The 25891-nt window shown below is 54.8% G+C and overlaps 1 protein-coding gene and 1 long non-coding RNA gene across 2 annotated transcripts; one reads left to right on the top strand and one right to left on the bottom strand.

Moving 5' to 3' along the window:
* Positions 1-1005: 1005 nt before the first annotated feature.
* On the bottom strand, positions 1006-18366 carry MMEL1 (membrane metalloendopeptidase like 1). Its single transcript, XM_069544875.1, has 20 exons — positions 18213-18366; positions 17959-18039; positions 16047-16142; positions 15548-15666; positions 15001-15066; positions 13571-13705; positions 13408-13497; positions 7498-7634; positions 7048-7141; positions 5659-5787; positions 5143-5241; positions 4626-4709; positions 4134-4237; positions 3791-3849; positions 3451-3570; positions 2842-2975; positions 2674-2739; positions 2016-2111; positions 1513-1589; positions 1006-1440 (listed from the first exon to the last, which is right to left on the bottom strand). Exons 1-20 carry the CDS (start codon positions 18352-18354, stop codon positions 1341-1343), a joined length of 2028 nt encoding a protein of 675 aa, XP_069400976.1. The 5' UTR covers positions 18355-18366; the 3' UTR covers positions 1006-1340.
* On the top strand, positions 4389-8123 carry LOC138416119 (uncharacterized). The gene is made up of 2 exons (XR_011247549.1): positions 4389-5871; positions 7947-8123. It is a non-coding gene; the product is annotated as an uncharacterized lncRNA (long non-coding RNA).
* Positions 18367-25891: the final 7525 nt, after the last annotated feature.

Below are 25891 nucleotides of genomic sequence, written 5' to 3'. Positions count from 1 at the left end.
GCGTTTCTTCATTGCCTCCGAATCTTGTGCTCAGCAGCCGGGGCCTTGATCACTGATGGTTTCATCCGGGCCAGCGGGTGGTCGTGCGTCCTGAAGCTTCATTTTTCCCACTAGGGGAGTCACTTTCCCTGGTGGGTTGGTGGTGGTGGACATGCCCCTGGCGGTTTCTCTGGAGACCCTGGACCTTTGGTGCCTGCATGTCAGGGGTCTGCAGATAGGCCCAGGGTGTGGGAGACGAGGGTGGGGTGGGCTCCATATGATAGGAAACACCCCAGGTGGGAGCCCAGCCTGGAAGGCTCAGGGTCAGAGTTCACATCTGGTGGGAGCTAGTTGGGTTCTAGGGAGCACTGCTGGGCAGCGGGGACTTGTAGGGAAGCCCTCCTGGGGAAGAGGCTTGCCTAGAGAAGGTCTAGCTCCCTGAGGTGCTGTCACATGGGGGTGACCAGCACCTCAAAGTTGACAGGTACAGAGCAGAACTCCTGTCCTGCCTGCCTTCAGGGGCTCTCATCTGAGTCCAGATGAGTTTCTCAGCAGCACCCCCCCCCCCCCGTGTCCCCTGGTCTGGGCCTGGACAACCCCAGGGGCCTTCTAGCTGTTCTCCCTGTCCACCCAATCCCCTCACCCAGCCTCTCTGTAGTCATTTAAAACTCAGGGCACATGACAAGCTTTAACCCCTCACCGGCTTCCAGTTACACAAAACCCCACATCCAGATAGTGGGGTGCAGCTTGCATCCCCTCTGCCCCATCCCCCACCTTAGTTCCTCCCTGAGTCAGGAGCCCCTCGCCTTGTCTGAACCGTCAGCATGGGTGGGCATTTGGGGGCATCGTGGTCACTGCTGTGCGTCCTGCACAAGGACCCTGGGGGTCTGTCAGGAGTGCCCTGCCATGTTCCCACTCAGCTCCAGCAGTCAGTGGCAGGTGCCGCGGGAGAGGGGGCACTTTCTGGGGTACTGTCACCCTGACGGCTCGCCCTAGGCCCTGCTACACAGACAAGGCAGCCGCTTCTTTAAAGCGTTTACTTAGCTGAAGTCCAAGCTCGTGGACATCTGAGGAGGACGCGCTTTGGAGAGCGGGCGGAAGACGGATAACCGCGTCTACAGGGCTGCGGTGGGCGGCGTAGACCCTCGCGGGCGGGCGCAGAGGCGGCTCCGGGCAGGAAGGCGCTCACCTCCGGTTATCTGAGGCGCCAGCTGCTGTCCAGGCCCGGTGCGGAGGCTGGGCTCGGCGCGGGTGGGTCGGCTGCTGGCTGCGGGGTCCCCGCCGGCGGCACTGTCTCCGCGCGGATGGGACGCCTCGAGGCGGCGGGTGGGCGAGGGCCGCGCAGCGCGGCTCGGCCTTGGCTACCAGACGCGGCATCGCACCTTTGGGTGCATGGGGGAGCCATTCGCGCAGTGGAACGCGTCTGCGAAGGCGCCCAGGTTCTGCAGCGAGCCCAGCACCCTGCGGGTGGACGGAGGGGCCTGAGACAGCGCCGGCCCGGGCGCGGGGCGCGGGGACGCTAGGGCCACTTGCCTGTACTTCAGGGGACTGTGGACGTCAGTCTTGATGGACTGGATGGCGAACTCTGGCCGGTAGGATCCGCACCACACCTGTGGGCGCATGAGGGGCGTGGCTGCAGAACTGGGGAAGGGGCGGGGGTGGGATGCAGGGGTCGCCCCGCCACGTCCCAACAATGGCCCGGGGAGGCGGGGCTCCCTTAGGGCTGTGGCAGTGAGGGAGCGTGGTCTCCTTCTGCCAGGACCCCTGCTCCTTGGGTGGGGAGAGGGAAGGCAGCTGGTTGCCCCTTCCCTCCACAGCTACATCTGAATCTTCCCCAGACCCACCTCCCCTGACATCCTTTCCCTCCAGGAAGCCCTCTTGGCCCATTAGTTCCGGTTCTGCCCAGCTTGCCAGCCCATAGTGTCCCTGGAGGCACCCTGTAGTGAGGGCTCACCAAGGGTAGGAGGTGGGAGCCAGTTCCCAGCAGTGGGTGTGGGGGCAAGTGAGGAGGGTGGGAGTGGGGAACTGACTCCCACCTGTGCATAGTTGATGAAGAATAGTTGCTGGTAGGTCAGTTCCAGGCCTGGCAGCTGCTGGTCCTTGCCACCTTCTGCCACCCACTTCAGGTAAGCCTGCAGGCACCAAACGAGTGCTGGGCCAGGGCCTGCCCTCCCGGGGGCAGCACCAGCCTGGTCAGGACTCCTGCTCCTTGGCTTGGGGCAGGATGGAGGTCTGGCTCCCAGGCCTCCCCCTGTGGGGGTCCTGCCTCTGCAGCGTGGAGCTTCTGAGCACAGAGCCTGGCTGGGTTCTGTGGGGGCTCACTGCCCAGGCAGCCTGCCCCACAAACGAGCTCCTGACACCCAGTGCCCAACGCTGTCAGTGCAGGGGTGTCGCTGAGGCTGGAAGGTGTGCAGGGACTGTCACTGATTTGGCAATGGACAGTGGTCTCCCCAGAGTGCAGAGGCCTCAGCTAAGAGTGGAGTGAAGTGAGGGCCAAGTGGCTATGGTACTTGCCCACCTGTGGCCAGCAGGCTCCCCCAGGGCTCTGCTGCCTCCCTGTCAGATGAAGAAGGGTCCCAGGATACACTTGGGCTTGGACAGGGGACAGTCCCTGCCACACTGAGAGGCCTGTACCTGCCTGGGCCTGACCACTGCCTTCTCCCACTTCCTCCGGGGGGCCCTACTTGGACCCACCTTGTATGCCTGCCGCACCCCTCCATTGTCGGCGATGTTTTCCCCGAGTGTGCTGAAGCCATTCACCTACAGGCGGGAGACAGGATGGGGGGGGGGGAGCACCTGGGCTGTCCACCTCTGCCCTCCCCCAGGCCAGGGCTGCGGCACAGTCCAGGGGTGGCCGCTCACGTTCTGGTCATCAGCCAGGTCCCAGGAGTAGTTGCCATACTGGTAGACCATGCACTCTGACTGCTCCCTGAAGTGCTGGGCGGAGAAGTTGCTCCACCAGTCCAGCATGTTCCCGTTCTTGTCAAAGTTCCGGCCTGATGGGGAGGTTAGAGGAGGGGTAGGCTACCCGTGATCCCCAGCCTGCCCAGCACCAGCCTCGCCCCCGCGCCCTCCTGGAATCCCCGTGTCTGGAGTTCACGTGAGCAGAGAATGGGCCCCGGGTCGGGGCTGCTCAGGCCCTGGGGGACAGAAGGCTTCAGTGGCGTCCATGCCGCCCCCAAGGTCAGGGCCTGGGGTCTCTCTCAGGAGACTAGTGATTAGTGACCCTGGGACTAGTGACCCTTGCTGTGATGTCCAAACTTTCCAAACCCCAGGGGAAGGGAGCGCATGGATCCTGGGGGCTCGGGGCTGCCCTCAGAAGATCTGGGTGGGCTAGCCCTAGGGGAAGGCCAGCCTCCCTGGGTAGCAGCTTGAGGCCCCTGGAAGCAAGTGGGGGGGTCCCCCAGGCAGTGGTGGGAGGAGTGTGTGTGTGACTGGAGGTGCGGCTCGGCACCCCGGGCAGCCCCCCACCATTGTCGTCAAAGCCGTGGGTGATCTCGTGCCCGATCACCATCCCGATGCCCCCGAAGTTCAAGGCTTGAGGCTGCTCCTTGCTGAAAAAAGGGGGCTGGAGGATCCCGGCGGGGAACACTGTGGGGGGTGGGGGGTGGGGGGAGATAGAGTAAGCTTTAGGTGAGCACACCTGTGTGCCAGGCTCTGGGCAGGCACATTGAGGGGTCTTGCCATTAAACCCCACAGCCGGGGAGGTAGAGGTTATGACCCCCCTCCCCGCCATTTTACAGAGGCGAAAAACCAAGGCTTAGAAGGTGGGAGGGCAGGACTAGAGGAGCAAGGTGGAGAGGGAATGTACCAATCTGGTTTCGGTTTGGAGAGTAGAAGGCGTTCACCACGGCAGCCCCGATGATCCAGCTGTGGAAGACAGGTGCATCGTTCAGAGCCCAGTTTTCCTGGGCCTTAACTCCAGGCCCCTCTGCTTGACTGACCAAAGCCCACTCTGACGCGTGCACAGTGGTCACGTCAGGGGTCCAGCACTGCCAACGGCCAGGGCTGGGTCTGGGCCAGTCTGAACACCTGGTTTCTTCCTGGAGCCCCACAAACAGAGGGCAGGCACAAGGGGCTTGGAGTCAGACCACTGCCCTCCCTAGCTGGCCTGGTGCCTGGCCCATCCCCCACCCCACACCATCCCTACTCACAGATTCTGGTCCACCTTCTCCCTAAGCTTCTTGAGGCTCCGCTGGGCGCCAGCCTTCAAATTCTGCAGTCCATTTTCAAAGTACAGGTGCTCTGAGAAGTTCAGCTATAGGAGAGAGGTGGTCATTTCTGGACACATGTGCGGGGTCCTTGAGAGGCTGGCGGGGAAGGGAGGTCAAGGACGGCTGCAGACTGGCCTCAGGACTCGCCAGGCAGTCCTGCATGTGGCTCACAGGCTCTGGGTGCAGGTGGACTAAGGGCCAACCTTGGCTCTGTGTTTACTGGGCAAGATCCGAGACTCTCCTGGCCTCAGTTTCCCCACTGGTAACGGAAGTCCTGGCACACGGCCAGATGAGGGGTCCACCCCTGGGAGTTGAGGGCCGAAGGTCCCCTGGGCTGGTTCAGGGGCAGGTTGGGCTGGGTGAGGGGACAGGTGGGGCTCTCGAGGGCCCCTGGCCTGGGGGTGGACTGGGGGGCCCCACTGGAATACGCACGTTGGAATACTCCTCATCCAGATGTTTGTTCCCCTCCTCCAGGATGTAGTCAGGGTAACCGATCTGCTCCCGGATGTTCATGGCCTGGGGAGGAGAGGGGGCCAATCCATGCCCACCCTGCCGTGGGCATCCTGGTTCTGTCCCCACCATTTGGGTCAGGGGCTAAGGGACTTGGCTTTCCTTGCAGGCTGGGGGGAGGCTAATGGGGACAGAACGTGGAAGGGCTTGACTGGAGACCGACCTTCACCACTGACCTTCATCCAGCTGCCAGCCGAGGTCTGGGGTGGGGGTAGGGCCGAGCTGCCACACTGCCTTCTGTCACACAGGCCCAGAGGGACCCCTGCTCCTTGCAGCTGTGGCCGCCCCCCACCCTTGCTGGGGGTTTCTCATCTCTGTCCAAAGCCCCTTCCTGAGCGAGCCCCACCCCCCGCTCATTGCCCTCTCTGTGAAGTGGGTGTGGTGATGGTCACCCCATGGCCCTCACACTGGGGCCGCCCTTCCCTGGCCTCCTTCCTACCTTCTCCTGGGCCTTCTTCTTGGATGACTCGTCCATCCAGCTCAGCTCATCCAGAGTGTCCACGAACACTGCCCGCACCTTGTCAATGAGCTCTTTGACCTGCAGGAGTGCATGGCCCTGGTGGTGCAGGGGGCTGGTAACTCCGAATGTGGGGGGGATTTGGGGTGGGATCCAACCCCCTGGGTACTTTGTCCAGGGTGGACCTTCCGACCTCCTGGGCAGGGTCTCCATGGCTGCACTTTGTCTGGGGTGGGCCTATGGCTTGCCGGGCCCTGGACTCATGCCTCGTACAACTTGTCCCCACTCCCAGGCAGGCCAGCAGGGCTGGGGGTGGGGCTGATGGTCCTATGTGGGGCCTAACTTCCCCTAATCCCTATGTGTGACAGGGCACTGGGGCAAACATGTGCTCCCCAGTATGCATAGGTGCTGCTGGACAAGCAGGACCCCCTGACCAGGGGCCAGGAGGTCCCTGCAGGGAGGCTGCACCGGGCCCAGGGCGGGTCGTGGAGCACCCACCACATGCTTGCTGTCACCGGGGAAGGCCTCCTTGACATAGAGTGAGCCCACGGCGCTCTCCATGTTGCTGTTGACATAGCTGACGCACTCCCGCCAGCGAACCTCCTCCACCGTCGTGCCATAGAGTGCCTGGCATGGTTCATGTCGTCATCATCATCTTTACCAACACCTACTCCCCTGGCCTCGGCCCCAGGGTGCCCAGGGACCAATGGGGTACATGGGGAAACTCAGACAATCCCTTTGAATCCTGACCCCCAGGGGTGGGAAGACAGGGTGTGTGGCTTGGAGGGTGGGGCTCCCGGCACAGACCTGCCCATGGAGGCCGGGGCCCCTCCTTGTCCCCTGTCCCTGGCCTGACTATTTGCTCTCCAGGAGCAAGGGTGGCGTTGACCTTGGGGGCCTTGTCTAGCTCAACCGTGAGCCGCCAGCTGCCTGGGGTTCTGTTTTCCCATCTCCAAAGTGATGAGAATGCTTGTGGTCCTTGGGGACACAGGGCATAGCCCACCAGGCTCCTCTGTCTATGAGAGTCTCCTGGCAAGAATACTGGAGTGGGTTGCCATTCTCCAGGGGAATCTTCCTGACCCAGGGACAGAACCTGGGTATCCCGCATTGCGGGCAAATTCTTTACCATCTAAGCCACCAGGGCACTGCCTGACTATACTTTTCCAATCTCCAAAGTGGCGGTGAGAATGTTTGCTGTCCTTGGGGACACAGAGCACAAGATGGAAATGTTTCCCCTGTCAGATTTCCGAACCCGAGTCCCAGCCAGCCTGGAGCTCTGGCCCCGCATCTGGCCCCACACTTCAGGGCTGTGGGGTCTCCTGACCCAAAAGCACTCTGACTCAGCCTCTCTCCACTGAGCTTCAGGCTCCACTCTCTTCCCCAGCTTGGCTGCTAGTGTCTCCAGCTTGGCTGCCCCAACCTGGCTACCACTCTTAATACCCCCGGGGCTGGCTCTCAGTGCCTGTGGAACCTGAGAGCTGCTCTGGCCCACAATTGCCGGTCCCCCACCTCATCTCCCTCCTTCCCCCATGTGAGCCTGGGGTTGCTGCCCCAAGACCTCTGCCCTGGCTGTTTCTGCTCCTGGGGAATCTGGCCGCGGTCTTTTCATGCCTGGGTCATCTTGCCTGAAGGTCTCTACTGTCTAATGGAGAGGCCCTCCCTGCCCTTATCCCCTCCCTTTGCATCTTACTTGCTGGTTTTAAAGAGCAGATCAAGGTTTGTTCAGCTGGCCCAAAAGGACCAGTGCCTCGTCAGCCTCAATCGTGGCTCTGACCCCAGGATGGACCTTGGTGCTTGGCCCATGGCAGGTGGTCAGTGTCATAAAGGGACAAGTGGCAGGCCAGGTTTGGCATACAGGGAGAGCCACAGGGGTGGGGTGTCACTCACCTTGCGGTAGCTTGCACGCGCTTCCTTAAACCGCTGGCTCAGGCTGCTGATGCGGTCCAGCACCAGGCGCCAAATCAGGTAGTTCTGCATGGTCCTAGGGTAGGAGGCACAGGGAAGCGGATAGAACAGGTGGGTGGTGCTTGCCCAGGAAGAGGATGAGGTTTCCGGCCCTTGGACAGCAGGCTCCACACCGAGCAGAGAGTTCAGGGTGGCTGAGGAAACATCCAAGACGACCCCCACATACATCCTGCCTGCCCCTGGATGCCTCGAGGGGTGTGCATCTCTAAGGTAAAGTTCCATTGGCCACGAGCATTTACCCCCATCATGTCGCTCATGCCTCAGAGTGATGCTTTATTGGGTCCTTTCCTGAGAGGAGGAGCTGTTAGGGAGGAGGAGAGAGTGGGGAGGGGGGAAGATGCTGAGGCCTCTTGGGGCCTTCCTTGGCCCTACCTGGGTGAGTAGACATCGATGATGCCTTCAAGATTCTGGAGGTAGGGGATGCCATAGACCACCACTTCTTCGTTAGGCAGCAGATCGATTTTGACAGAGGATAGCACGGATTGTATGAAGAGAGTCCAGTTAAATCCCTGGGGACAGAGGGATGGGGAGAAAGAAGGGGAGGTGGAAAGGTAGACACATTTCTTAGGCATCCAAGAAACCGACCCCTACCAGAGAATATTCTGGTGGAGAAGGTGGGTTTCCTGGTGGCTCAGATGGTAAAGAATCTGCCTGCAATGAGGGAGACCTGGGTTTGATCCCTGGGTCAGGAAGATTCCCTGAAGAAGGGAATGGCAACCCACTCCAGTATTCTTGCCTGGAGAATTCCATGGACAGAAGAGCTACAGTCCTTGGGGTTGCAAAGAGTCGGACACAACTGACTAACATGTTCATGTTTTCAGGGAGAAGGTGCAGGTAATCAGAATCAGGAAAAAGGTGGATGACATTATTGCAAGCCTAAACGTGGTGAGAAGATATTATGCCATGTATTTGAAAACTCAAGTACAATGGAAGAATTCCTGGAAAAATGCACTTAGCAAAGACAAAAGGAGAAATAGAAAAAGTTTTATGTGTAATAATCTGGATGTGTGTGTGCTCAGTTGCGCCTGACTATTTGTAGCCCATGGACTATAGTCTGCCAGGCTCCTCTGTCGATGAAATTTTCCAGACAAGAATACTGGAATGGGTTGCCATTTCCTATCCCAGGGGATATTCCCAAACCAGGGATTGAACCCATGTCTCTGGTGTCTCCTACATTGGCAGACGGATTCTTTACCATTGAGCCACCTGGGAAGCCCAAAGACATACAAAGGTAGTAAACTGGATATTTAATTAAAATATTTTCACATAGAATTTTCCAGACTTATCTGGCTTTTCCAGTGGATACTGACATTTAAGGAAGACATACTGTCAATTTTACACAAACTTTTCAGAGAAGGGAAAAAGAAAAAACTGTTTCAACTTGATTTATGAGATGAAGAATAATCTTAATATCAAATAAGGATATTACAAGAAAAGAAAACAATAGGCCAGGGACCTGCCAGGCAGTCCAGTGGTTGAGACTTTCCCTTCGGAAGCAGGGGGTGTGGATTCAAACCCTGGTTGGGGAGCAAAGATCCCACATGCTTCCTGGCCAAGGAATCAAAGCATATAACAGAAGCAATATTGTAGCGTGTTCAATAAAGACTTTAAAAAAATGGTTCACATCAAAACATCAAAAAAATCATAAAAATGCAATTAGAATTCATCCATACCAGTATAAAATTATAATGCAACACAGCCAAATTAGATTTACTCAAGGAATACAAGTGTGGAGTAACATTTAAAAATCAAATCAATGTTAATCTCTATGATAACTGAATACAGAAGAAAGATCACATGGTAATTTCAGTAGAGGCAGAAAAATTGTTTAAAAATGGACTATCTATTCATGATAAACACTCTGAGAAAATTAGGAATAGGAGATAAGGTCCATAATCTAATGAAATGGTCCATAATCTAATGAAATGATCTATACAACACGCTAAAGAATGCTGAGTGCCAAAGAATTAACGCTTTTGAACCGTGGTGTTGGAGAAGACTCTTGAGAGTCCCTTGGAGTGCAAGGAGCTCAAAGCAGTCAACCCTAAAGGAAATCAATTCTGAATATTCATTGGAAGGACTGATGCTGAAGCTGAAGCTCCAATACTTTGGCCATCTAATTCGAAGAACTAACTCATTAGAAAAGAGCCTGATCCTGGGAAAGGTTAAAGGCAGGAGGAGAAGGGGATGACAGAGGATGAGATGGTTGAATGGCATCACTGACTCAATGGACATGAGTTTGAGCAAGCTCTGGAAGACGGTGAAGGACAGGAAGTCTGGCGTGCTACAGTCAATGGTGTTGCAAAGAGTTGGACATGACTGAGTGACTGAACAATGAATACAGCAGGAACAGTGACAACAAATAAAACCCCACTCTACTGCAAACAAAATTAAGTGAAAGCTTGCAAAACGTTGCAAGCTTTTCTTCTGAGGTCAGGAAGGAAACAAGATATCTACTGTCATGATTTTAGCATTATGCTAGCAGTCCTAGCCAGTTCAATAAGATAAGAAAAAAATAAAATCAGTAAGGATTGAAAAGGAAAAAACACATTTTTCATAAAAGGACATGACTCTGTGTATATAAAATATGAAAGGATAAACTATTGGAACTACTACATGCTTTGAGTAAAATTGCTATATACAAAGTATTTTTATTAATATATACCAGGAACAAGCAAGATATATTACAGAATGGTACCATTGGCAATGAGATTTAAAAAACCTAGGAATAAATCTATTTTAAGATATGTAAGGCTTTGACATAGAAAACTGTAAAACTCACTGAGGGAAACAAGAGAAAACATAAATATATAGAAATAAATATATATGGAAGGTTCATGGATCAGAAGATTGTAAAGATGTTGATCTTCTCCCAGATTGACACTTAGATTGGAAGCAATCCTTATCAAAATCGCCACAGCTTTGTGTGTGTGTGTGTGTGTGTGTGTGTGTCTAATTGGCTAGCTGACTCTGAATCTTGTAAGAAATGTAAAAGTTCAAGAATAATCAATTCGATCTTGAAGAACAGAGTTGGTAGACATCAGAACTTATCACAAAGCTGTCGCAACAAAGGCAATGGGTGCTGGTGTGTGAATAAACAGAGACCAGTGGAACAGAAGGGAGTTCAGAGATAACACACGCAGGCACAAACACACAGACACAGACACGCATGCAGAGGCACACAAGGACACTCAGTCTTTAACAAAGGCGGCACACAGCGCAGTGGCTGATGGTGGAGTCTTTTCAGTAAACCGTGCTAGATCGTCTGGATGGCCACAGGGAGGAAATGAAACAATTCCTTCTCACTCTATATGAAAAATCAGGACTTCCTTGGTGGTGCGGTGGATAAGAATCCTGCCAGTGCAGGGGACATGGGTTCGATCCCTGGTCTAAGATTTCACACAATGTGGAGCAACTAAGCCCATGCACCGCAACTACTAAACTCATGTGCTGCAACTACTGAAGCCTGTGAGCCTAGAGCCTGTGCTTCGCAGCAGGAGAAGCCACTGCAATGAGAAGCCCATGCAATGCAATGAAGAGCAGCCCCCACTCCCTGCAACTGGAGAAAGCCTGCTCAAAGCAACAAAGACCCAGAATAACCAAAAGCAATAAATAAGTAAAACAAATCACCTCAAGGTAGACTTTGACCTAAAGGACCTGGACAGGCAAAGATTTCTCAAGCAGAATGCAAAGAACGTGAGACATAGAGACAGTATCCATCCAACTTTGATAAACTGATAAACTGGACTGTTTTAAACCTCCTTAATAATAAAGATCCAGTATGAGAGTGACATATCAGGCTGTCTGTTGGAGAGGACATTGATACACAGAAACTGACCCGGGGATCACATCCAGTGTCTATAAAGAACTAAAAACCAGCAAGAAGAAGGCAGAGGTGGGAAGAGACTTGAACAGACACTTAGGAAAAGGGGGTCATCGCTGGCCAGACGGTGTAGAGTAGTTCAGGGAACATCAAATCCAACTCAGACAGAATTCTGCAGCACATCCCTGGACAGGCTAAGACGGAAGGAATGGGCACACCCAAGCACCAGAGGGAGCGTTTCACTCCTGTTGGGGAGTGTAAATGGGTATGATGGCTTTGGAAAGACCTGTGTCCTACAACCTGGCCACTGCACCCCTGGGTGGTTGCCTGACAGAGATGCTTGCGTGTGTGCTAAAAAACGGGCAAGAGAACGAGTGCAGCAACATCGCTCAGAAAAGTCCAGAACCGGAACTGACCCAGAGGTGCAGCAAGAGTAGAGAAGATGCACAAACTGTTGTGTGTTCTTAGGGTCGATTGTACAGCAATCAGGATGAGTGGGAGGTCGCTGCTGCCCCGGTGAGGTGAGAGGTTGACTCGCCCAGGGAATGTGGAACAAGGCAGCTGGCGCGAGTGTGTGGTGCGAGGAGGGTGGCGCTGCTTCAGGGGAAGGGCAGGACGGGGGCTGTGTGGATGTGCTCACACGTGACAGTTCTAAGCTTTAGAAACCCATTATCATCCAGACATTCTGAGCTCTGGGTTCCTGGACATGCCCCCTGCTCTTCTGGGGCTGTCTCCTGGGCAACTTCTGGCCATCTTGAGTTCTGTTCCTCTCACTTCCCATGTTGAGTCCATTTGTAAGTCCTGCCCATCTCGCTTCCAAATTAACCCACAAGCCAGGTCTCTCGGCACTTCCGCTGCCGCTGGTCCCAGGCTGCCACCTCGCTGGGTTGTGCATCAGTGTCCTGACCCGTCTCTGCTTCTGGCCCTTGGCTCCCCTCCCTGTGCCCTCAGCAGCCAGGTCCTCTTCTCTGTGAGCCAAGTCCTGTCCCATCACAACTGGAGCCTTCAGAGTGTCCCCAGAGGCCTGACACGGTCCACCCTTCCCCCTTGGCCTCCACTTGCCCCCAGACATCCCGCAGCCCTGGCTTCAGGACCTCAGCACACACTGTACCTCTGTGCCCCCCTTGCTGGCCCTCTGACATACTCTGCAGGCCACCTGTCTTTTTCCTGACCTGAGCTCCAGGCAGGGGCTGCCTTCTTTGTGCCTGAAAGTACCCTGAAAGTGCCCGCTGGGGAGTGGGTTGTGGGTGAGGGGTGTCACAGTGGGCCATGGGTGAGAGCTGGGAAGGAAGAGTAGGATTAGGCGCCATGGGGTCTTCCGGAGCACCAGGTTCAGAGCCCCGGGTGGGGCCTCTCCTGAGTCCTGTCTTGTTCCCCAAGACCTCCTCTCTTGTTCCCCGAGTCCCCTCATGTTCCGTGGCCCCAGACACTCAGGTTTCTGGCCAGAGGAAGGAGCTTTCTGCCTCTGCCTTCCTCTTGCTGACTTGGTTCTGTCCCCAGCTGCACCCTCCTCCCTCTGACTTGGGCCTCGGTTGCCGCCTTTAGTTGGCAATGGCTAGAACGGCCTTCTTGTCCCTCCTGCCACTGGGGGAGGCCCCTCTGACTGCTCAGGGTGGTCAGAGCAGGCTGTGGGTGGGTGGAGGGTGGGGAAGGGCCCAAAGCCAATCTCCTCTCTTCCTAGGCTGGGCGGCCTCTCCCCAGCCTCTGGCGCTGAACATGAAGCTTGGCCAGTGGGGAGGGTAGGATTGGAGGGTCTGGTCACAGTGGGGGTCCCGAGCCGGGCCTGGGGACAGAAAGCCCCAGGTGGGGGTCTGCCCGACTCAGCCAGGTGAGTCCGTGACCCCTATCAGGCTGTTTCCCACTCGGAAAACTGGGGACGTTGTAGCAGCCACCTCATGGGAGGGTAGCACCCCATCCGCAGACAGACAGCTGATGTCTGTTGTCCTGGTGTGAAGGTGTCCCTGTTGAGTGACCGGTCCCACGGCCCCTCTAGGCAGGGGTGTATCTAGGGGTCCCACGGCCCCTCTCGAGGGGGTGTATGTGGGGGGTCCCATGGCCCCTCTCGGGGGTGTCTTGAGGTTTGGACTGTCCTGGTGTGGAAGTATCCCTGTTGGGTGTATCTAGGGGTCCCACAGCCCCTCTCGAGGGGGTGTATCTAGGGGTCCCATGGCCCCTCTCGAGGGGGTGTATGTGGGGGGTCCCATGGCCCCTCTTGGGGGGTGTCTTGAGGTTTAGACTGTCCTGGTGTGGAAGTATCTGTGTTGGGTGTATCTAGGGGTCCCATAGCCCCTCTAGAGGGGGTGTATGGCCCTTCCTGGAGGGCATATGTGGGGGGTCCCATGGCCCCTCTCGGGGATGTATGGCCCTTCTTGGGGGGTGTATGTGGGGGGTCCCTTGGCCCCTCTCGGGGGGTGTATTGAGGCTAAGAGGAGAGGCGGGTGGGCGGGGGCAGGGCTCACCTTCAGACCGAAGCTGTTCTGGAGCTGCTCCAGGTCCATCCTGTGGTACAGGGCGGTGACGTCGTGGCGCTCCTCCTGGGGTACCGTGGCCTGCGGCAGGGCGGGCGGTCACGGGGGCCGGTGTGGCCCCCCCCTGCACCGCCCACCTGGGGCGCGGCCTCACGTTGGCCAGCTGCGTCTCCAGCTCCAGCACCTGGGCCATGTCTTCCTGAACCAGGCCGCTATTCTCGGGGAGGTTCAGGTCCTCCCGCAGCATCGTGGCCACTGACACCATGAACTGCAGGTAGGCTTCCCGTACCTGGGCCAAAGGACGCAGGACAAAGTCTGGTGGCCTCGGCCGCCTTGGCCCCCACGGTGCTCTCTGTGGGGGTGCGGTGGGCATATGACAGAGAGCAGCCCTCAGGTACTCACCCGGACAGGCGTTCCAGACAGCTTATGCCTCCCAGAACAGGGCCCTCAGCGCTGGGGCTCATGCTCCCCACCAAGCCTGGGTGGGTGGCTTCGAGCTCTGTGTGGATGGCGCCTGTGTGACCCGCACCAGGCACTCAGGGCTGGGCTTCCCGCTCCATCCCTCCTGTGTGTGACCAGGGCCTGAGACCTAATCCAGAGGACCGCACGGCCACGTGTGAAGTGTAGGGCACACAGTAGGTGCTGGAAATGGCCCAGGGCTCAGGGGGGCTGGCTCAGCTGGGCACTGGGAATCAGTCCTGAGGATGTGTGCCCGTCTTAGACCCACCTTCTTTGTGGCCCATCATTTGTGGGCGGGAACCACAGAGGCCTCCTCCTCCCCGTTGCTTGGTGTCAGGCTGGGCTAGTGCCCACAGGCTAGTGTTGGTGGGCTCTGCTCCCTGGCTGCCAGGTGTGAGCCCATCCACATGCTCCAGCCCCTGCTGCTCTGAGCTGGGTTCCTTGGTCTGATCTCCCACCCCACGGCCCCTCCACAGGTCCTGCTTTTGGTCACCCTTGTCCTTTCTCTTGGCTGGTCCCATCCTTCACAGCCTAGCTCACAGCCTGCTTCTTTCGGGAGGCCCACCATATTGCTTCCGGGTTGTGGGTCGTGTCACCTCCTGCCTTCCCAGCCCACTCCCAGTCTTTCCTCTCCAGCTTCCCCCTCTTCCCCTCGCTGGCCCTGCCTTACCACTATTTGGTTCCCCATTTCTCTCCTGCATGCACAAGCAGGACAGCTCAGGGAGCAGACTCAGGGCCTAGCTGGTGGCTGTGTTCCGATCTCTACAGGCCCTGAGCTGGCCGCATGGACTCTAGTTCTGCCCTGGCAAGGGGGCGGACAGGGTGTGCCCCTCGGGGCTGCAGGGCTGAGCTGATTGCCAAGCCTGGCTCCAGGGGCCCAGGGGCACCCCTGCAACAGCGACAAAGGCAGGGGTCCACGTCTGCATGTCCAGCCCTCAGCACTGGGACTGAGCCACGCAGGTGCCCACAAAGGCTAGCTGTGGGACAAGGGTGGGGCAGACACACACGGAGCTGGGCCTCAGGGAGCCCTCAAGTGACATGCAGGGGGCACATGGAGCAGAGGGGGCAGGCAGGAAAGTGCCAGGGGTATGGGGCTGATCTAGCATCAGGCAGTCCTTGACTCACCTTCTGGTTGTTGCCCTCCTTGAAGTAGTACTCTCGGGATGGCATGCCCAGGGTGGGTTGGTCTATCTGCAGACAGAGCGTGGGAACCTGGGCACAGAGCTAGGTCCCCAGCTTCGCCCCTCCCCCAGACTGTGCCTGGTGGGAACCTGAGCTCCATGTGGAGTGCATGCAGGCACCAGCCCCAACTCCTGCCCTAGGCTGGACTGAGGGTGGGCTGAGGGGAGGCCCACCTGCAGGGCCTTGGGCACCCTCTCCCGCCCCTCAAAGTGAGGGCACATTCCACACGGGTCCTCTGTGGCCTTCTAGCTGTGACTAGTGGTAGCTCTCTGAGGTCAGACTTTCTGAGCTGGTGCCAAAGGCCTGGACAGACTGTCCCAAAGACCAGCTCAGCACATGGGCTTACTCCTGGTCAGGACCTGGGTCCCAGAAACCCAGATGGTCAGCACTGGTCCTCTGTACTGCAGGTGTGGATGAAAGCAGAGCCCCGGAGCACACCAGGCCCACCCGGCCCTGTGGAGCCCCGCCTCCCCAGCCCCCTGGCTCGTACGTAGATGATGTGCCGGCTGGAGTTCTGGTCGTCGTTCCAGATGAAGAGGTCGATGAGCACCCGCCGGTTGAACTGTGCGTTCATCACGGCCAGCTGCTGTTCCAGCTCCCACTGGGGGCCTGAGGGTCAGCGCCTCATGCTGGAGACCTGCCGGCCTTGGGGTCTAGCCCATCCCCTCATCTGATGGGGAATCCCAGAACTCGGGGGCGTAGGGGACCCTGGCTTATGGCAGCAAGCACACCAGTGGGCCTTGGAGGGGGGCTTGAGGTCGCCCTTCCCCGCATTGTCCACAGGGAACAACAGTGCGGGAAGCAGAGCCTGCCCTGAGAGCTGGAGCCCTGGGTCTCTCCTTAGGACTCTGGAAGGGATGCCGCTCTGTCGAGCTGGAAGGGACCGGCTACCCAGAGCCCACTAGCAGCTGCTGCACACTCTCCAGCTCGGGCCTAGAAGGCCTCGGCTCCAAGGAGCCCCAGGCCCAGGGCCACCTGTCCTGCCTTACCTACGCTCTTGTTCCACTTGTCCATGGCCACTGGCCAGCCTCCCACCACCTCCAGGATATTCAGCAGGGGCTGTGAGTCTCGCTTCTCTATCTCACCTAAAAGGGGAGGAATGGTCACTCACCCGATGCCCGAGGGGTGTGTGTATGTGTGTGACACCTGCTGCACACCCAGGTATGCTGATGCCCAGCGCTATGTCCAACCCTCCCTACACAGATTCTGCAGAGTGGGACATGTGGGGCCCTGGAAAGAGCAGAGACGGGACACAGGCGGGGAGGGGCCCAGGGCTGATGAAAGCCCAGGTGCCACCAGGACGAGGGTATTGGGGGCTGTGACCTGGAGCAGGCGGGATTCAAGAGGCCCAGGCAGCACTCTGGGCAGGGGTGGGGGACCAACTCGATGGTGGGGAAGCCCTCGAACCCTCCAATCCCAGCATCGGGTGGCTGAACTGCTGGCAGAGCTTGACACACAGCCTCCCAGTGTGGTGGTTCAGGAAGCTTGGGAGAACCTGGGTCCAGAATCAGTGTGGGTGGGAACAGAGAGGCCGGTGGAGTAGGCAGAGGCTCCGGGTGGGGAGGGACTGGCCAGCCACTTGATCTGGACCGGCTCGAGAGCCGGCTGGTGGGGGAGTGGTCCGGGGGGCGGGGAGGGCAGGGCCTGGGGAGTGAGAAGTATGGTATCCCACATGGCTGGTGAGGGCACACTGGGCTTGCTTTCTTGGGTCCCAAGCTGAGAGCAGGTTCAAAACTGAGGGAGTCCTGGCAGTCTCGGGTTGGTTGTGACAAGAGTCACTGGCTTCCTGGGCTGGTTCCCATAGGTGAGGGACTGGCCACCAGGCTGCAGGCCGTGGGTCACACCTGTACTTTTATACTCAGTCTGGCATTGTCCTTTTGAATATTTGGTCTCTCAGGTCAGAAACTATACATGTGGGAACCGAGGACACCGCCTTCACCTGGCAGGTGCCAGCCAGACCAGATCAGGTGACCTCTTGTTTCCATGGGGAGGGGAGAGTGCACCAGCCAGAGACTCCACAGAGACACCCAGATGATGCTGGGGTCCCCAGAAGTCCTGCTCTCAAGTACACCAGGAACAAGCCCCTCCTTCCAGAGAACCTGGGGAAACAGCCAGCTTTGAACCTTGGCACCGAAGAACTGTCCCCAGAGCAGCCAAAAGCATGGGCTAGGCTTGAAAGCCCCAAGGCAGGTGGCCAAGGGAAGATGGCAGGAGGGGCCCAAGTGTTTGAATCCTCTTAATAGGGACCAGCTCCCCGAGAAATCCCCCAACATGCCCCCAACATACACACAGGCATACACATATTCACACAAATCACACAGACACACAGACACATATACATACACACACACACACAAAGACACATACACGTATACACACAAGCATACAAAGACATACACACAAACACATATGCCTATACACACAAAGACATACATATGCATATGTATAGACACACGCACACATATACACAGACACACACAAAAACTTAATACACATATCCACACATATATGTATACACACATACACACAAATGCATAAATACAGACATACATACACCAATACACATTCAAACGTATACACACACATTCCTACACACGCATATATACACAAGCACACACACAATAGACATACATTCACATCTATGCACACATGCATCCTTCACTATCTCCCTCCAGCCTGAACACGTCGCCCATAAGGGACAGGGTGTGAGCTGGTTCTGGGTAGCTGGCAGTCAGCCCATGCTCACAGGAAGCTTGGACCCTATGGTCAGGCGGGGCGGGGGGGGTGGTGGGCACACGGTCCCCCCAGGTGAGTTTGAAGTGGTGCCCTGTCCCTTGCTCTGCTGAGGGCCATGGGGTCCTAGAACAGGGCCCTGGCAGGGCGGCCCCATTGGCCACTCACTTTCATTCATGCAGGAGCGGTAGAGCACCTTGGCCTTCTGCACGGCTGGCCGGTCTTTGGTGGTGGAGTTCTCCAGCACCGCTGCAGGCAGAGAAGCCAAACAGAGGCCTCAGGTGACTGCTGGTGGCGGGGAAGGGTCAAAGTCCCAGCCCAGGGTGAGGCTTCATCCCAAGGGACTCCCTCTCCCCAGCCCATTGGGTGAGGAGGGCTCTGCTGGCCGTCCCTCTGCTCCCCGTGGTGGAGGCTGTGCTCACCTTTGAGGATGATCTCCAGCTCGTCCCGAAGGATGTCAAAGACGCTGTAGCGCGAGTTGGTCTCAGGGATCACGTGGCGCCGCAGCCAGCCCCCGCATGCGTACTGGTAGAAGTCGTCACACGGCTCCATGGACGGGTCCATGTTCTGGAGGATCCTGGCAGCTGTTCATCCCCAGGGGGTGTGGAGGGAGAGGGGAGACCCAGTGTGGATGGCCCGATGGGCAGTTAGATATTCAGTCACAGCCAAGGGCCCTTGGCAGCGTCAGTCACCCTGGGACCTCAGGGCGGTTGTAAGCAGGGGCTCCAGCTCTAGTGTGTGTTAGTTGCTCAGTCGTGTCTGACTCTTTGCGATTCCATGGACTGTAGCCCCCAGGCTCCTCTGTCCATGGGATTCTCCAGACAAGAACACTGGAGTGGGTTGCTATTTCCTTCTCCAGGGGACCTTCCCAACCCAGGAATTGAACCCAAGTCTCCTGCATTGCAGGCGGATTCTTTACCGTCTGAGCCACCAGGGAAGCCCCCAGCTCTAGGGACTCCAGTTATCAGCCACACAACCTTGGACCCCTGTGACTGCTTTGATCCTCCCCTTCCACATCTGCAAATCTGCGATGCTGGTTGTTCAAGCCCACCTGGCTTGCAGCAAGTGCTTGACGCTGGCCCTGCCCCAGAGCCCTGAAATGGGTCACTGTGTCCGTGGGGGATGGTCGCTGTCATCCACCACAGGGCTTCATTTCCTGCTGGAGGGCTGTCTTTGTCCCCAGAACCCCAAGTGGCAGGGACAGTGGTCGGATGTTTTCAGCCGGGCTGGCCAGGCTGGAACCCCACCCATTACCCTCCCTCACCTTCTAATTTACGTGTCTGGGACCTCGCAGGAGGCAGCACTACAGGGGTCTCTTCATGGCCCCAGTGTGGGCTGAAGAATCACATTGCTGAGGTTTTACACTAGTGTTTCTTTGCACCATTTTCACTGTGTTTGATCTGCAAATAGCTGCACATGGCACACAATTTTAAGATGAATTCCTGGGAGAAAACTTGAGAGTGTGTGTTTGTGTGTTCTTCTTTCTGTAAATGCGAAAAAGAGCATGTGGGGTCCCTGTGCTAGCTTTGCTGTGGTCACAAGGGCCTCAGTGGGCAGGGAGCGGCTTCCTGGGCGGCACAAGGGGTGAGACACCTGCAGAGGAGTCCCTGCCTGTGTTCACAGCCGGGTCTGCCCACCAGCCCAGTGCCGTGTGTGTGTGTGTGTGTGTGTATGGGTGTATGTGTATATGTGTAGGTATGTGCATATGTGTATATGTGTTTATGTATGGGTGTGTGTATGTGTATAAATGTGTGTGTGGCTCCTCTTGGCCTTGGGCAGTGCCTGCACCACCATCACTGCTACCCTCCTACCTGGGGCAATGCTTGGCAGGGAGGCGGGCTTACCTGCCATCACGCAGCCAGGGGTGGTGCAGGTCTCGACCTTGTCCTTGGAGGTTTTGATCTCTGCAGATAAGGAGTGATGAGTGTGAGTGCAGGCCAAGGATGGTCAGGTGCCAGTAGGGCAGGCAGGGGTGGGTGGGGCACCCATGGGGTGGGCAGGGTCAAGCTTCAAAGTCATCCTACCCCCATGTGGCCCAGCCTGGGCCCTGAGGGCATCCTCCCCGGGTTGCCCAGGCCTGGGCCTTAAGTGAGGGTAAGCTTACTCTGGCTTGACCCCTGTAGTGACGCTGGAGCCCCTTTACACCCTCTGAGCCCCCTCTGAGGGCTGAAGCCAGCCATGGTGCCTTCCACCCCGTGGGCCCAGCCGTCTCTCACCCATGAGCTGTCCCCTCCGCCAGGCAGTCTGCTTGTGCTGCCCTGTCACTGTACGCCCCTACTCTCTCCCTGCTCTCTCCCTGCTCTCTCCCTACTCTCTCCCTGCTCTCAACCCCCACCATCTGGCCATGCCCGTGGAGCAGCTCCCAGCAGGGCTGCAGTATGACTCCTGCCGGTCCCCAGGCTTGGGGAAACATACTGCATCTAGTAGGTGCTCACGACTGCATCCCTACCACTGCCTCCCCCCACCTCCCGGACACTGTGTCCTGGGCAGGACCGCCCTCCGGCTGCACACTCCAGCTTGCAGTGGAACGCGGCCTGGCTATGGGCTTCCCGGCCCTTGCTGGTGGCCTGGCCCATGGGGGTGCAGATTCCTAGCCCCCTCCCCGTGTTGAGAGGGGAGGCGGGGCTACCTCGGGGTGCTCGTTTTACAGTGTTCTTCTCTTCCTTGGAGAAGCAAAGCCGGCTAGAAAAGAGTGGCAGCCGCTTCCCTGGGGAGAAACACAGCACTCAGCTCTGGGGTGGTAAGGCCTGTCTGGGGCAGCACGGGCATTCTCTTGCGGCAATGGGGGGCCGAATCGTGCATGGGGTGGTGGCCCCTGCCCCCTGTAATGGGGGCAGGTCACCAGTCAACCAAGACAGGGGCCCCAGCAAAACTCAAATCTGAGTGGAGGGGGCGGGGCTTCCCTGGCTTGCCAGTCTCTCTCCGGGCCCACCTGCCTGGCCCCCCTCCCACTGCTGGACCCATAGGGGTCCTGAGGCAGGACCTCTTCCCCTAACGAAGTACCTTCTGACATCCTCCTTGACCGGGGGATCATGGGCCTCACCCAGGTCAGGGTAGGCAGCTTCTGGGGTCTGCTAAGGCAGGGACAATGCACTCCTTGAGGGTGAAAGGATGTCCTCTGGCGGGGGTAACCTCCCGACCCATTCTCCACACCCTCAGCTCCAGCCCCGCCACTTTTCCTGGCAGCTGAGAGCACAAAGCTGCCCTCCATCATTTGTCTACTGCGTGGGAGGGGCCACTGCTTGGTCAGCATCGGCCTGAAGGGGTTGTGAGAAGGATGGGTCAGCGGCAGGAGGGGGTTGATCAGGTCCAGTGAGAGTGCCCACCAGCCCTGGCCACCTTCGCCACCAGGCAGACACACGGAGGGCCTTGTCCAGGTCAAGGCTGTGAGCACTACAACTGGGGGGGTGCAGGAAGCCCTGGACATGCTGGTGTCCCCTGGGGGCTGTGGTCTGGGATAGGGGTGGGGAGAGGAATTTCCCTGCCATCTGTTTCTTCGTCTGTGAGTCCCACTTGTGTTAATATTATCAACCAGCCCTGGTGCTGGACCCTGGAGAATCAGATCTAAGGCCCACACAGGCCCTGCCCTTAGGGACCCCTGGTTCAGTGGAAACAGGAGAAAAGTGATACGTAGACTGAGGTAAACTGTAAAAGCAAATCTGAGCTTTGGAGATAAGGAGGACAGTCGCACAGATCGGAAACAGAAACGCAGTGCTGAGTGGGTGCAACACCTGTCTGCCCCATGGGTATGTGCCGGTTACAAAAACCCACAAGGCTTCCAGACAATGGCCATGCCTTTGTGGAAGAGTGGACTAGCTATCTATCTGTGCTCTGGCCAAAGAGACAGCGGTGAGTTTGGGGTGGCAGGGAGGACAGGGAGGAAGAGGCCTTTGCTTCTGATTAGGGCACAGACTGTGGCTCCCACATGAATAAGGACAGCAAGCTGGAGAAGTGACATGAGAATTTTAGAAAGCAGCAGAGCTGAAGACATAAAGAAACCCAAATGAATTCCACAAACAGCCAAGGCCTGCCTCCCAGGACCAGAGGGACCTGTGGCTGTTTGACCTGTGCCTGGGGCAGGAGGAGGGGGAGGGGGAGGGGCAGGAGGAGGAGCATGCCTCCTACAGAGTGGAAGGATTTGTAACAAGCCCTTTGCACCTGCTGGGTAAAGAATCCACCTGCAAAGCAGGAAACACAAGAGATGCAGTTTTGATCCCTGGGTCAGGAAGATCTTAGGGAGAAGGAAATGGCAACCCACTCCAGTATTCTTGCCTGAAAAATCTCATGGAGAGAGGAGCCTGGGCTACAGCCCATGGGGTCCCAGAGAGCTGGACACGACTGAGTGGCTAAGCATGCATGCCTGCACTGCACCTGCCCTTGGGCTGGTGGGAGGGATACTGGGTTCCAAGGAGCCCCCGTCATACAAGGCTCTCTTTCTTTCTATGGGGCCTCCCCTGATGCACTGCAGTGATGCAGATGAAGGCAGGGCCAGGGCAGGAAAGCTGGGAGAAATCCTCCCCCATGAGGAAGCAGGCAAATGTGACCCATAACCAAGAAAATAAATAAAAGCCCAAAGTGGATTTGTTGGTGAACAGATATCAGTTATATAACAGATAAAAGTTATTTAACTTATTTAACTTCTATGCAGAGTACATCATGCAAAATGCCAGGCTGGATGAATCACAAGCTGGAATAAACATTGCTGGGAGAAATATCAACAACCTCAGATATGCAGATGATATCACTCTAATGGCAGAAAGTGAAGAGGAATAAAGAGCCTCTGGATGAGGGTGAAAGAGGAGAGTGAAAAGCTGGCTTAAAACTCAACATTGAAAAATCGAAGATCATGGCATCCAGTCCCACCACTTCATGGCAAATAGATGGGGAAAAATTGGAAACAGTGACACATTTTATTTTCTTGGGCTCCAAAATCACTGCAGATGGTGACTGCAGCCATGAAATTAAAAGATGCTTGCTCCTTGGAAGAAAAGCTATGACAAATCTAGACAGTGTATTAAAAAGCAGAGACATTTCTTTGCTGACAAAGGTTCATATAATCAAAGCTATGGTTTTTCCAGTAGTCATGCATGGATGTGAGATTTGGACTATAAAGAAAGCTGAGCACTGAAGAATTGATGCTTTTGAACTGTGGTGTTGGAGAAGACTCTTGGGAGTCCCTTGGACTGCAAGGAGATCAAACCAGTCAATCCTAAAGGAAATCCAACCTGAATGTTCATTGGAAGGACTGATGCTGAAGCTGAAGCTCCAATACTTTGGCCGCCTGATGTGAAGAGCCAAATCACTGGAAAAAACCCTGCATAGTATACACTCTCTGGTATAAAGATCAATGCAACAAAATAGAGGATCCAGAAATGAACCCACACAAATATAGTCAACTGACATTTGACAGAGGCACAAAGGCAATTCAATGGAGAAAGTATAGCCATTCAATAAATGTTTCAAAATGAACAACTGGACATTCAAATACAAAAACAAACCAAAAAATTAGACACAGGCCTTATACCTTACACAAAAATTAACTCAAAATGAACTATAGAGATAAATATAATACACACAGTTTTAACATTTCTTGAAGTAGACAGGAGAAAATCTACAAGACCTTGGTTTGGTGACCTTTAAAATAGGACACAAATAGCATGATCCAGGAAAGAAAATACTTGACAAGTGAGACTTAAAAAAGAGTTAAACTGAGACTTGAGAATTAAAGTGAAAAATTTTGCTCTGTGAAAGTCTTGCTAAGAATGAAAATATAAGCCACAAACTGAGAGAAAATATTTGCAAACACGTATTTGATGAAACACTGGTATCCAAAAGTTACAAAGAACTTTTAAAACTCAAAAGTAAGAGAACATTAAAGATATGAAGACACCTAACCAAAGAAAATATGCAGTTGAAAAGTAAACATATGGAAAGATGCTTAGCATCATTTTTCATTAGGGAATGTACATTAAAACAACAGTGAGGTAGCATAACAGACCTATTTGAATGGGCAAAATAAGCAACTGATGATATCAACTGCTAGTAAGGCTAGAGAGCACTGGGAACTCTCACTCATTGCTGGTGGGGATGAAAAATGCTACAGTTGGAACTGTTGTCTTAGAAGATAGTTTGCCAGTTTCTTATAAAACCAGTCTTACAACATGACCAGCAACTCCACTCCTAGGTGGCTACACAACTGACTTCAAAACTTATGTCTATGCAAAAACCTAAATGTGAATATCTACAGCAGCTTTACCTATAACTTCAAAAAAACTAGAAGCAACCCTGATGTCCTTCAATAGGATAATGAATAAACTGCATTACATTTATTGAATGGAATTATCATTCAGCAATAAAAAGGAAAAAGCTGTCAAGTCACAAAAAGATGTGAATGAATCTTAAGTTGTATATTGCTAAGTGAAAGAAGCCAGATTGAAAAAGCTACATACATTGATTCCAATTATATGATATTCCAGGAAAACAAAGCTATAGCGAAAGTAAACAATGATTGCCAGGGATTTGGTGGAAGGTATGAAGTAGAGGTGGTGCTGGTGGATGCAGGAGAGGTGAAGCACAGGGAAATTTAGGGCAGTGAAACTATTCTTTCTAATACTGTAATGGTGGATATGACATATTAAACACTTGCAAAAAACCACAGAACTTTATACCAGAGAGCATAAACACTGATGCATATAAATTTTAAAAAGACCATTTAGAAGGTCAGGAGACCCCAGGATGAAGTGCAGCATGAGAATTTAAATATATCACAGTGTGTGCAGTGACCTAACTGAAAGGGGTGGACGCACAACATGCTGAGCTCACTCACCTTGGTAATGAGTAGATTCCACAAGACTGAAGGCAAAAGAGCTGTGTGTAGCACTGCGCTCTGGCTGATAAAGTTCTCCCCCGTGGGAATACACACTAACAATTCTGAAACCATGATATGAGTATGTGGGAATCGAATAAGGAGGCAAGTAAATAACAGAAGGTCAGGTGCATCAATGCTGTAAGAGGAGTTACAGATAAACAAGGAGAGGGGGCAGAATGATCCATGTGGTCATGGATTAGAGGTAGGGACATCAAAATAAATTTATGTTTAGCTTACATACACAGACAGATACATATACAAATGTTTATAGATAAAATGAAAGACATTAGCCTACAGATCCCAAAACTGCAATATATCTCAAGTAGGACAAATACAAAGAAACTGCATGTAGCAGCATTAACATCAAATTCCTAAGAACTACAGAGAGAGAGAGACATTTGTAAAAGCAGTCAGAGGAGAAAAAGACTTCAATTCAGGGGAGCTACAAAAAGAGGGGGGCTTCCCTGGTGGCTCACTGGTAAAGACTCTGCCTGCCAATGCAGGAGATATGGGTTCAGTCCCTGGGTTGGGTAGATTCCCAGGAGAAGGAAATGGCAACCTGCTCCAGTATTCTTGTCTGGGAAATCCCATGAATGGAAGAGCCTGGCGGGCTATAGTCCCTAGGGTCCCAAAGAGTTGGACACAACTTAGCAACTAAATGACAATGACAATAAGATTAATGGCTGGCTTCTCATCACAAATAATGTTGGTCAGGAGATGATGGAATGAACCCTTGAATGGATGCATGAAGAAAACAAGCTATCAACTTAGAATTCTATATTCAGCAAAAATTTAGTTAACAAGTGAAAATGAAATAAAGATATCACAGGTAAAAATGGAAAGGATTTGTCTCCATTACAGATGCACTCACTACAACAAACATTGGGTTGGCCAAAAAGTTTATTTGGGCATTCTGTAGCATCTCACAAATGAACTTTTTGGCCTACCCAATACTTAAGAAAGGATTCCCACAGGAAGAACAGGTAACCACAGGAAGGAATGGGAATGTGGGAAGGAATGACTGTGACCAGAAAGGAAAGCATAGAGTAAATGGGGTGACTGAAGCATCATGGGGACCCAAACAGTGCATCTGTCTGACCTGCTGCCTGTCTAGTCAGACAAAACCAGAACCCATGACGAGCACTGTGGAGGTAAGTTCACTTCTTCTCCATGCTGCGTCCCCCTCTCACTTCCTCCACTGCATTCCCAGCACAGGCTGCTGTAACTTTCTGA

The sequence above is a fragment of the Ovis canadensis genome, chromosome 12 (assembly GCF_042477335.2).
Source record: "Ovis canadensis isolate MfBH-ARS-UI-01 breed Bighorn chromosome 12, ARS-UI_OviCan_v2, whole genome shotgun sequence".
Lineage (NCBI taxonomy): Eukaryota > Metazoa > Chordata > Mammalia > Artiodactyla > Bovidae > Ovis > Ovis canadensis.
Note: the sequence above shows the minus strand (reverse complement) of the source record. Positions and strands in the feature narration are given on the sequence as shown.